This window comes from Amblyomma americanum, chromosome 6, assembly GCF_052857255.1.
Source record: "Amblyomma americanum isolate KBUSLIRL-KWMA chromosome 6, ASM5285725v1, whole genome shotgun sequence".
NCBI lineage: Eukaryota > Metazoa > Arthropoda > Arachnida > Ixodida > Ixodidae > Amblyomma > Amblyomma americanum.
In genome coordinates, this window is record NC_135502.1 from 2,227,266 (window position 1) to 2,239,275 (window position 12,010).

A 12,010-nucleotide genomic window follows, 5' to 3' on the forward strand; every position below is an offset into this window, starting at 1 on the left:
AAGTTTGTGCAACGGCACGCAGCTAAGAAAAGGAAATAGAGCTTTGTATAGCCAGTGTTCAACGCGCCTCCTCGTTAGTAAATGCACCGATCGGTGTGTTTGCTTTGTCAACGTACCAAGACGCTGGGTTGCATAACCAGCCCTACAAGGACTATTATTACAGAATCTAAATACGCCCACACGTACCAGTCACTACAAGGCTTCCTGGCCTTGTGGGGCTGGATCTGAGCTCTCACCAATGTGGGGAGGGCTCCTTGTCACTGGAGGTATCTGTTACTGAACTGTCGTCGTTGTTTCGGATGATGTGGTTGTTGCGACGCGCGTCTTGTCTTTCAATCTTTCCTCTCGCATCTCTTTTAACTCTCCTACTGTCTGCATGTGGCAGCGATTCTAGCTCGGCTTGAGCCAGTGGGCAGACCCGTGCACATAAATGTCCTTTTCATTCTTCAGTCGTAACAACATCAGTCGTGACAGCGGCTACAGCTTTCTAGTACAACTTAGATTCCTCGAAGCAGGGTATCCTATTGATATCTGCGTTTCAGTGGCAGCAAGCTTGCTTAAGAAGAAACTTCAGAAAGAAGGAAGAGTGACAGATAAAACGCAAGGCATGACAGCTGTCATCCCCTATATCCATGGTCTGTCGCACAACCTAAAGAAAATAGGAAAGAAGGAAAATGTTCAGGTGGTTTTTACAGCCCCAGATAAACTAAGTGCCATTTGCAAAAGAACCCTGCCCGCCGAACAGCGTCCCTATTATCCGCAGTGTAACATTCGTCACCGGAAAAAATTTGTTAAATGCACTGAGAGCATCGTGTACAGCATCCCGCTGTCCTTTGGGAAGCAGTATGTGGGACAGTCCGGTAGATGTCTCTACGAAAGGCTTCGTGAACACAACAACAACATGAAGTCGTTAACGGGCAGCAACATGGCCATGCACTGCAAGGAGTACGGGTGCGTGCCATTTCTGGATAAATGCTCTGTCGTTGCCAGGAGCAGAGATAAATTGACAAGAGAAATCTTTGAAGCTACACAGATAGCCTACTTTGCGTGATCTGTGTGTCAGCGAGCCTTCTATATTCTTATCGAAACGTGAATCGAGATTCCTAGGTTTGCAATAACCTTTATCTTCTTATGCTTTTTTCCTTTGAATTTTTTCCTTAGAATTTTTTTCCGCTTCCCAGTCTTGGCGCATGCGCTCGGTCGTTAGGCTCAGGTCCCGGTCAACACGGTTTTGTGTTTTTCCTTTAGTCGGAAGTTAGCACCCGTGCTGTGTGTTGTCTTCGTCCTTCGTCTTGTTTTCGCGCTCCTTTTCTCATGGATCAATACCGACTCGCCCAACTTTCCACCCACGTCAGAAGAGGCACGACCACCGGACCGTGATGTTGGGAGGTGCGCACTTTGCTGCCCACTCAGTTTTTTTTAACCTCGCACGAACTGAGCAGTCTCGTTCAACTCAAGAAAGGGCTTGGTTCACTCAAACTTTGCGTTTGCACAGCCACCCGACACATTTTGCAAGCGATCGAGTTCGGCATTGTGCCATGAGGCCCTTGCGGGTGCCGTTTCCCCTCCCGTGACCTACATTAAAGGCACGCTGAGAGCGTTTCGGCAATTTTGCAGATCCAGTGGAGCCAGCCAGGCTCGCTGTCTGGTGCACATCGTCTCGCTAGCTGCCACCTGCTGCGATGGAGCGGCCTGTATCCTGTTCACCTCATCCACCCGGCGCAGCTGTGGCAAGACCAGTCACCCCCGGCTGCTGTTGCCCTGGCGATTACTGTGGAAACCTGACCTGCAGTTTTCAAATGGCCTTCTCTTCTCGGGCCTGCGGACACACCGCCTTCGGAACACCAGGGAAGTCTGCATGGACACTGTCGGCGTGACCTTCGCTTCAAGGCCTGCCTCAAGTGCATGAAGACCAGGAGACTCCTCCATAGCATCTACTTTCAGGTGCGAGAGCCTATTTAAGGTTTTGGGGAATCAGCCCCGCAGTTTCCCCCTGTGGTGGTTTGCTTACCCGCAATGCGCCGTGCAGCCTCGCCTCGAGGAGGGGCACATTCCCTGGTTAGTTACCTTAACTAATAAGAGAGGGCGTCAGCGTCGCAGCGCGAGAGACGGCTTGCAGCTCACGCGCGAGAGAGAGTATGACCCTCTTCGGCTGGTATCGTCGGCGCGAGCGTACGTTTTGCACGCGGCTCTGCTCTTCGCCAGTGGGGCGAGGAAGTGGCGGGGAGACTCACTCCCGTATCTCGTCCCATCCAGCCACTGAATATCCCTTGCCCTAACACGGGCGAACATTCGCTCGTAACCTTGCTGGTGATTCGGACAACCTCAATTCCTTAGCGTGTTTTGTTGCTAGCTGGAATTGTTGTTGTAATAATAAATGCCTGTTTGTGTCAGTCAATGTGTCGTTCCTTTGTTCCCTCAGAGCAAGGCCCACCGTGGTTGGCGTGTGCTTGGTAACGTACCCAATCACGCGGTGCTGTCTGGTGGTTTTGAACTGTGTCAGCCACGACTAAGTGGGGAGAACGTATTTATCTCCCCAATTGCAACCCCACAACGCCAAGAGCACCGACGCTGGGCGCGTACACCCAGGAAGCAACTTGGGGTGCCATTTGCCAGACCAGCCGCCTCAGCCTTCAAAAGCATCGCATGCTGTGTGGGGTTGAGGCCACTGAATGCAAGCCGCAGTTCTTTGCAAGAATTTCGTTATCAGGAACGGGATCTATCCTAACGTTGGTGCAAATGTAAACGAAGTGACGATGGCTGATAGAGGCCTTCAACGTCCGATTGGCAGTAGTTTTCATTTCGGCCGCTGCTAGGCGGGAGCGCAGCTGCCAGCAATCACTGAGTCCCCGTTTCCGCCGCTTTACATCACTCTTGCCCTATTTCGTCGTCAGAGAGCCCCGAGTTAGATTCGTAGCAGCGCAAAAAACTTTTTCAAACATCGAATCGAAATCTCTTCGCAATAAATGCATCTTTCGCTGCTGGACAAGCGGCAACAAAGCCACAAAATGCTGAACTATCGGATTTTACTAACAAAAAAAATTTGATGGTGTTGTCCTCAGTGTCCCTTCATCTCCACCAATTTTTTTTTCACCCTTTCTCTCTCCTTTTCTGCAGTAATGCACTATTTATGTTTTTTCTGTTTTTTGAGTTCTCAGTGGCTACGCTATGCTATGCGAGCGTGGTGCTGATATATGGCTGTGTACCATGAAAGCCTGTGTGGAAACTTAATACTTGGCTTCCATCTATAATTGTATAAGCACCAAGTCAACCGCGAGTGCACTTTGCGCCTATGCGCCTTTTTGTCCACCGGTGGACTGTTTTGCGAGGACATTGAGAAGCTACATTGTGGGAGTGAGCTATGGATGCAGGGATATTATCCTGCAGTGAAGGTTTTCTTGCGAAGTGTACGTTCTTACTTTAAAGGTGCTGCGATACATCTCTTGAAGGGATGCCAGCTATACTTCAGGTGATTTCTTTACCTTGCACAGATGCCGACTCAAAAACGATTACAGGAATCGGCGCATAGGAGCGGGAGTTATTCAACGAACAAATTTCAAGATACAAGCAAACAAAATGCTGCCTTCAACTCTATTTTCGCGGTGCTTCCCATTTCACTTTCCCAATGACGTCACTGGGTGGGATCAATCAATACAGCCTATCTGAGCATGTCGAAGTTTGCCCACATGGTTGCCTGTTTGCTGTAACTCGTTCTTGCCAAGGCTGGCAGCGTCGTTTCCATAGGTACAACAGATACAACAACCATATGGACGCTCAGCTGGCCCAGCGATGCTTCACCGTCATGTCGACAGTGCAGAAGGGAACATTGATCGAAGGCCTTCCATGATTTATCCGAATTCGAGTGCGATATTGCGACGGAGTGATGACCTGCGCAAGATACTTTTTAGCATAGTGCGTACTGCAACCGCCAACACGTACCATGCCCGGCTACAGTGCGCTCTTGACGGGAATGTGGCGCCACCACCCAGTGATCCTTCTCAAGCTGACTCTGTGCACTGGTAAATGTGAAATGAACGGCTTTCTTCTTTGTGTCCTTCCTTGGGACCGAAACGAACGATTGTAGAGTGTAGTGGCTCAATCAGATCGATTCCGCCAAGCTGTTCTGGGTCATAATATGTACAGAGAGGTGCAAAGTCGTTCCATGCAAACCAATGGTCAGAGCCTCTGGTGGTGGTTTTTTGTTTTTCTTGCTTTGCAATGCTTTTACATGAGGCAAACGTGTTGCTTATATTGATGTAATATAAAACCCAAAAACGTGACAACACATATCATTTTTTAACAGTTTGCACTGTTTGTCCAATCAGCAAGCTCCCACGAGATGATGTCATATCCACTGCTAAAAACCGCCACTGTGAGGGGACACCATCAGCGCCATGAATTTGTTTTTGCGAGCTCATTAAAATATTAAAAACCAGAATATATGCAGTATGACTTGATGCTAATAGTGTTTTTGTGAGTTAATTAAAATATTAAAAACCAGAATATATGCAGTATGACTGATGCTAATAGCATCAGTATAACTCATTCTGTGCAAACAACTGGCAGAATAATGCACTGAAAATGTGTTTCACGGCCCCTTTAAGAGACCTGGCAGAGTGGGTGAGAGAACAAAGGCAAGTTAATGACATCCTAGTCAAACCCAAGAGGAAGAAATGGGCTTGGGCAGGGCATGTAATGTGAAGGCGAGATAATTGATGATCCTTCAGGGCAATGGAGTGGATTCCAAGGGATTGGAAGCATAGCAGGGGGCGGCAGAAGGTTAGGTGAGCGGATGAGGTTAAGAAGTTTGCGGTGATACAGTAGCCACAGCTGGCAAGGGGCAGGGTAAATTGGAGAGGCCTTCGCCCTGCAGTGGCCTAGTCTGGCTCATGATAATGAAGTACGTTCTTACATCTTTCTTTTTCTCTAGCTTGCTTCAAGAGTGCCTCAAGAATACTCCACAAGTACTGCCATGAGGAGTTCGCCTCTAGCGGAATTTTTCACATTCAGTCTATGGGAAAACTAACCAAATGTTCTCATATTGTTAGTCTTATCTGAGAATTCACTTTATCCTAGTTTGTCTGAATGTGAGTCTCCTGTACATCCTTTAAAAAGCTTTTATTGAGGTGAAACTCACATTTGTCACCACATTTAAGACTTATGTGGCGTGCTCTGGATGAGGTGGTTAGTTTGGAGTATATGTGGTCCAAGCTTTCAGTCTAATCATAATACAGGAAATCATTGACATATCAAGTTATGTGTTCTTGCACTGGCTTTTGAAAATAATGGCGTTAAAAACTCGTTTTCAGCACCACCACAAGGCCTTGTGGTAGAGCATCTGCCTTGCATTCGGGAGGTGCTGGGTTCGGTGCCGAGTGCCGCCTGGTACCCACCGGTTTTCTAATGGGTGCAAGATTTTCCCTGGCCTGGTGCTCAGCTATTCTGGGGTGAAATGCTTGGGAAAAAGTCTCGGACCCAACTGCTGCATTGATGGGCCAGTGATTTCTTCCACCCCGTGTGCTGAAAAGTCCTCTTGTGGCCCTGTTTTAGAAGTGCCCATCCAAACTCAGAGTGACGGAATTGGAAGGTGCAGGCTCCTTTCCCAAGCCATCCACCCTGGAAAGCAGAGCACCAGGCGGGATAACCTTGTTCCCATTTAAAGAAACTGCTGGGTAGCCGGCTGTGTGTGGGAGTCAAACACTCCCAAAGCCGAGGCATGTGCTCTACCTTGAGGTCCTGCGCAAAAAGGAGCATGGAGTGAACCCTTCCGAGAACATCTGGCTGTTTTGAATCCAACCTCTTTCATTTCATTTCCTTGTGCATTCATGGCTATTTGGCGACAAGGTCATGGCTGAGACAAGCATGCTGGAACACACAATGAAACAAATCAGTTCCAGTAGCAGGGAACTTTGCAGCTAGGAGTCTCTGATCACAGTGTGAGCAATCCTCTAACATAATATTCTTCATCAATAAGAAAACTGTGTGAAGTCCACATTGCTGAAGTCCAAATACCTTTGCAGAGACTTTTTGACATGGTGTGTGATGAAAAGAAGAAATAATTTTGTGGCATGAATGGTTGGGCTATGCGCTATCCTAAGCAAAGGAGAGGGCACTCGTGTGAGAGATTGGAGTAGACAAATACCCACAAGCCTGTTTTGTCGGTGTTTTATTTCATGAAGAAGCCCAGTTGTGCTCCTTGCACATGCCATGCACACATTGCCTTCTTTTTTTCTTGGGCATCACAGACCTTCTTTGGCTGATGTGAGAGTCTACTGCCTCTCATTGAGATGGTAAACAGCATACTGTACAGTGCTGATATCGAGGAGAGAGAGGCACACTTCCCCTGTTGGTTGTCTGGGCTTTTCCTGGCTGATTTCATTTATTGATGGTACACGCCCCCTTTCACAAGGTGAACACACAAACATACAATGGTCTCAAAAACAGCTGGTAGAATAAGTACATTTCAAATTTCATGCCTTGCAGATTAATTTATCACAGACCTAGAAACTAAGCCCAGCTAGGATGCACAAGGCCACACATTCTGCTGTAGCGCATTTACAGTCTTTTGTATTTCTCTTTTTGCACACTGCAGCAACAGCAGTCCTGTTCACACAGGCATCGTGGGCAGGGGCATGGAGGCTGCTATGCTGGGAAGACTCACAGTTGCTTCTGTTGATATTGCAGGCGTCACCTTTACTGCTTCAGCCATCTCTATTGTAGGGTCATGTGTTTCCATCACGGTGGCAGTTGCCACACCTGTTGTGAGGACAGGTGCCACTTGTGTTGCACTGGCAGGCACGTTATTATCTGTGGTGGCAGTTTTTGCTTCCGCTGTGGCGACAGGTGTAATTTCAATTAAGGTGGAAGGTGTCATTTCTTTCATGATGGCAGGTGTCACTTCCACTGAGGCAGTAGGCACCGTAATTTCTGGCATGGGTGCACTGCTAATAACAAACATAGCGGGCGCGTCACTACTGCCTTGTATTGTGGCAGCCATGTCAAATTTCACCACTGGAGCCACAAATGTTGCCGGTGACAATGCACTTGGCTTCATAACTCGTTTGGCGAGAGCATTTGTTGGGTTTCGGTTGTGAGGCACAGAGCTGGCAAACCTGCAACAATGTAGGCCATGAGGGTAGGAAGTTGCAAGGCATGGAGGCACTTCATTATACATATGTCTGCTCAGGCATTACAATAAGGAGTGTAAAAGGTGCATAACGAGAGGTGTAAAAGGAATGTACAAAATTAGGCCTGCAGGAATATTCTGCTGAATAGTAAAGTATTATATTTGAAGTATTCGCCTCGAGTGAATCACGTTTATGGAACTTTTGTTCTGCACTCCAGGATTGCAACACGGCAACCCAAGCCCTGACTCCGCACCGCGTGCCTTTGCTTCGCATGCACGCACGAGTAGGCGGCGCCAAGATCTGTACCTGCCAGGTGGCTGCGATGTGCACGCGCTGCAACCGGCATGCATCATTAGACGATCCACTTCAGCGTACTGCTGGTGCGCACGAGCTGAGTGGTCCCGACAGAGCAGGCATGCGTTTTAAACAGCTAGCTGGTGCCTTTGTCTAGCAGATAGAGACGTCAGTGCCAATTCCTCCTATAGTGGCCGGAGGGAAGCCAACTAGAGCGTCGTATCGTCGTCATGACAATGGTCATCATCATCAGCCTGACTACAGTCACTACACCCACTGCAGAGCAAAGGCCTCTCCCATGTCTCTCCAATTAACCCTGTCCTTTGCCAGCTGCGCCCAACCTATGCCTGCAAACTTCTTAATTTCGTGCCCCCACCTAACCTTCTGCCGCCCACTGCGACGCTTGCCTTCTCTTGGAATCCACTCCGTTACCCTTAAGGACCAGTGGTTATCTTGCCTTCGCATTACATGCCAAGCCCAAGCTCATTTCTTCCTCTTGATTTCGACTAGGTTGTCATTTACCTGCGTTTGTTCCCTCACCCACTCTGCCCGCTTCCGGTCTCTTAACGTTACACCTATCATTTCATTGCGTTGTCCCTAACTTAAGCTAAACCCCTTTCGTTAGCCTCCACGTTTCTGCCCCGTAGGTGAGTACTGGTAGGATACAGCTGTTGTACACTTTTCTCTTGAGGGATATTGGTAAACTGCCATTCATGATCTGAGAGAACCTGCCATATGCGCTCCACCCCATTCTTATCCTCCTTCTAGTTACTTCCCTCTCATGATCCGGGTCAGCTGTCACTACCTGTCCTGAGTAGACGTATTCCTTTCCCACTTCCAGCAACTCGCTGCCAATTGTTAACTGCTGTTCCCTTGTTAGCAGAAAAGAAACTTCCAGCAGAAAAGAAAACTCATGCCCAACCGGGAGAAAAAAAAGAGAGCAGCTTTGTAAGCCAGTCGCTCGGACAATTCGGCCACGGCCGCAGCCTCATTACACTATGCGCGTGGGCAGGAACTATTCAATTTTTAAGCGTCAGTTCACCTCCAGTCGCCAGGTGCGCTGAAGTTGTTGAAACCGAAACTAAACAGAATTTCCTACCCCTGTGCAATCTGAGCATGCGCAATGGCTCCCCACAGAATCAATTGCGATAGTCACTGCGAATCGTGCTATGCTAAATTTCTCTAATTGGAGGATGCGCAGTTCTCTTTATTTCCACAGAACAACTAAGTTTGAGCAGACCGCAGTTGTTCTTCTCCACGTGAAATTCGCGATTCAAGCGCGACGCCGCGACCATGAGAAGCTAGCACGGGCCACATTGTACGGGTGCCCCTTTGTGACGCTTGACGCGGGGCAGCACTGGGCGCGCAGCGTGTACACCTAACAACAGGTTTTCATGAAGTTGTCACTTCAAAGCAATAGCTGTGCAACGACGCAATCACAATTAGGACCAGCACTCAGGGGGGGGTTACATTCCACAAATATGTCAGCTCCGCATGTAAGCCAACTCCCCAACTTCCGATGGCCACTTTTGCAGGACGTTGACACAGCTTCAGCGAGTGTGATAAAATGCAATGCATTCTCTCTACTTTTTTCATGTACTAATGGCTTTGTGAGTTTGAAAAAGAAATTATCCTTAACATGTGCCGTTCAACCGTTTTGTGTGCTAGAAGTATTCAAAATATTTGCTTCGAAATTATTCAATTTGAATTCCCTTTGAACCAAACAACCACTATTCGCACATGCTGACATAAAACGTGTACAGTGCTTTCTCACATCTGCGCTGCTTTGTTTGTATGAGCAGTCATGCTTACTGCTGACACCATCTAAAAACAGCAAGAACCGTAATTAGCCTCTGTTGTCTGTGCATAAGTTCTACAACACAAAACACATAGTGAGGACTCCTGCATCTACTTGCATATCACTTCATGCGGTTAGTTGCTTCTCAAAGCGTGCTTTAACACGCTGTGCTAGTGATCAGCTGAACTGCACTTCAAAAACTTCCAGTATTGTTTACTATGGCAGGCTCTTGCATTATTTAACAATTTCCGCACAAAGGCAGTCAAATGGAATAAAAAATGAACATAAAACAGTTCTCTTCCTCATGTATTTCATTGCTTTCTTTTCTTGTGATCATGAAAGCTAGAACAACTTGCCAGAATGACCATGACTCAACTAATGTTCAGCATTGTACAGCATTGCAGTAACATTGGAGAAGTTACAAAGATGGCTGCTGAACCCAAGGCTGCAGGTTTGATCCTGGCCACAGTGGCCATAGTTCGATTTTGATAGAGGCGAAGTACAAAAAATTGAGGTGCGGTCAATTGGACTGATGAGGAGGAAATGTGATAGCATGCTTCTTTCACTCGTCAATCAATTCCAGTTCTGATTCTATTCCAGCTTTTATTTTAGTTCAATGCCTTTCACTTCCCAGTCTATTCCATTTCTGATTCTGTTCCAATTCTAACTATGCAACTATGCAAAATGCCCACATTAATAGATTGCGGTGAATCCTCATACCACTACCGGTGCAGTGGCACAGCGGTTTAAGTGATGCACCACTGCAGTGACATGTGGCTGTTTCAAACACAGCCACCCACAAGGCTTGCGAGAATCAGGTTTCTCTTCCTGAGTAATGCGAGAAGAAATACCTCCCGCAAGCTTCATTTTTGCTGCTGTCATTCTTCATCTCCTTCCTCTCCCTTACACGTGGAGAATGGGGGGACGGTTGACAGGTGGAAAGAGGCTGAAGCTTCACATAGGCTACTGGACAGTGCCATGCAATGTCGGCGCACGTTAAAGAACCCAAATTGTGTAAATTGATTCCAATAGTCAATGACTCGGATGTTGAACCCCACAATCTACATTTTTTTTTTTTTCATGTATCAAAGCACTTGACACTTTTTCTCCTACTTCTGCACTGCAGATGAATCCAACCTGCAAATGATGACAGATGACTAGAGCCCAAAGTTTTCTGCAATTCTACAAAATATAATAGATTTGAGCAATGTGTGCTAGCAGCTACATTCTCTTTTATCAAGCCATTGCTGTAGCTGTCAGTAAGTAGGAATGATACAAAAGCGACATTAATTTAATCACTCCCTTAAAAGGTGGCATAATAAGCAGACACAGGTCTCCTTGTGCTTTGACACGCTTACTCCTCCATCCACTAGCAAGGTAGTGCATCAAGCACGGTGGCTCTGGTGGCAATACATTCATATTGCACCCCTGTATGGTAGAAGTCACAATACTGGTGTCTTTTGAAAGCAATATTAAAAACACTTGGAATGCAATAGCATTGGAGATCTCCTCGTTGCTACTTTGGCCTTTCTGTGTCATTTTTTATGTGTTTCAGGGCTGCTCCTGAAACATTCGTAAGTGCTCAAACCTCGATCCCATAGCTGAATAAGCAGATGTGATTGGACTGGTTTAGTGCTGATGCACCACATACACAGTGTTTTCTGTACACCACTCTCTACTCATCATTAATTTAATTCCAATTTGCCACGGTGGGCAGGTTATGATGATGTCACAAGGTCACAGGACTTCTCTCACCAATCAGTAAATTTTGTGACATATGCCACCATTTTGGCCAAGCACCTATTTTGGGGGCCTTTCCTTGTAGCATTGTTGGGCCGTGCAAGTACCAAACATTTGTATGGCTGCGTCCCTCTTGCGGACACGGTCACCTTGGCAGGTGCCAGATTGTCACTGGGGCAACATTGTTGAGTTGGTCTGGGGGAATGCTTCAAGCAAGCACCATTCCCCAAGAGGAGGCACCGCCTGATGCTCAGCTGCTACCTTTGCTTTTAATTAAGCTGCATTGGGAGTATGCAAGGCATATTTCAAAAGCATACTTATTTGACAAGCTTGGGGGGAAGGGAGGACCTTCAGAAGTATCTGCCACCCACCGATTGCACATCTTCGTCCCCCTTCACAAAGGTCGTCCGAGAAGTGCAACGTGCACTTTATCCTCACTGCCCCATCACCGTGACGTACGTACGGCTCCGTCGCTCGTCGCTTGTCACCGCCAATGGTAGACTGCCCATCCCCTGTTCCACAGTCACTACCGTCTCCTGCACCTGCCGACACCCCTCGTTTCCAACAGCATGGACCAAGCAAAGCCGATGCGTGGAGGACTGCCAATGACCGTCCACTATGTTTCCACTGCGGGGAGGCCGGTCACATCTATCGACGCTGCCCTTATCGGGAGCGCGGTCTTCGCAGATTCCGGTGAGATGCGCCCCACCCAAAGTACGGCGAGCAGCCTCGTGAAATTGAGGAATTTTTGCGCCATTCCCCACCACCTGAGCGGCCTTCTCGTCATGCGTTTCGCTCGCCGCCGCCGTGCCGGCTGGATTCTCCTCCTCGCAACCGCCTCCTCGTCGGGAAAACTAAGCCCGGCAACGCCTGGAGGTGGTGTTGCCGACCCCAAATCTATAAAAGAGCCTCCACGTACGACGTCCCGCTCTCCCTCACCTACCGACGACGACCTATCCGCCGATGCTTTCGCCGCCTCTGCTCGCCCGAAGTACAATAATCTTCGCGTACTTATCGACGGCCACGCCACAACGGCCCTCGTCGACACCGG

The 12,010-nt window shown here is 48.0% G+C and overlaps 1 protein-coding gene across 11 annotated transcripts in view; it reads right to left on the reverse strand.

Moving 5' to 3' along the window:
* Window positions 1-12,010, reverse strand: part of LOC144136185 (uncharacterized) — a 46,395-nt gene that overhangs the window by 4,328 nt on the left and 30,057 nt on the right. For 8 of the 11 annotated variants that reach the window (XM_077668265.1, XM_077668258.1, XM_077668259.1 and 5 more), the window contains one exon: window positions 6,150-7,112. The exons of the other annotated variants lie outside the window; for them this stretch is intronic. Coding sequence is in view for 6 of the 8 variants with exons in the window: in XM_077668258.1 (XP_077524384.1) it covers window positions 6,608-7,112 (505 nt within the window). In the remaining 2 variants the exon portion in view is untranslated. Of the gene's footprint in view, window positions 1-6,149; window positions 7,113-12,010 lie in introns of those variants that run through there. 11 annotated transcript variants of the gene reach the window in all.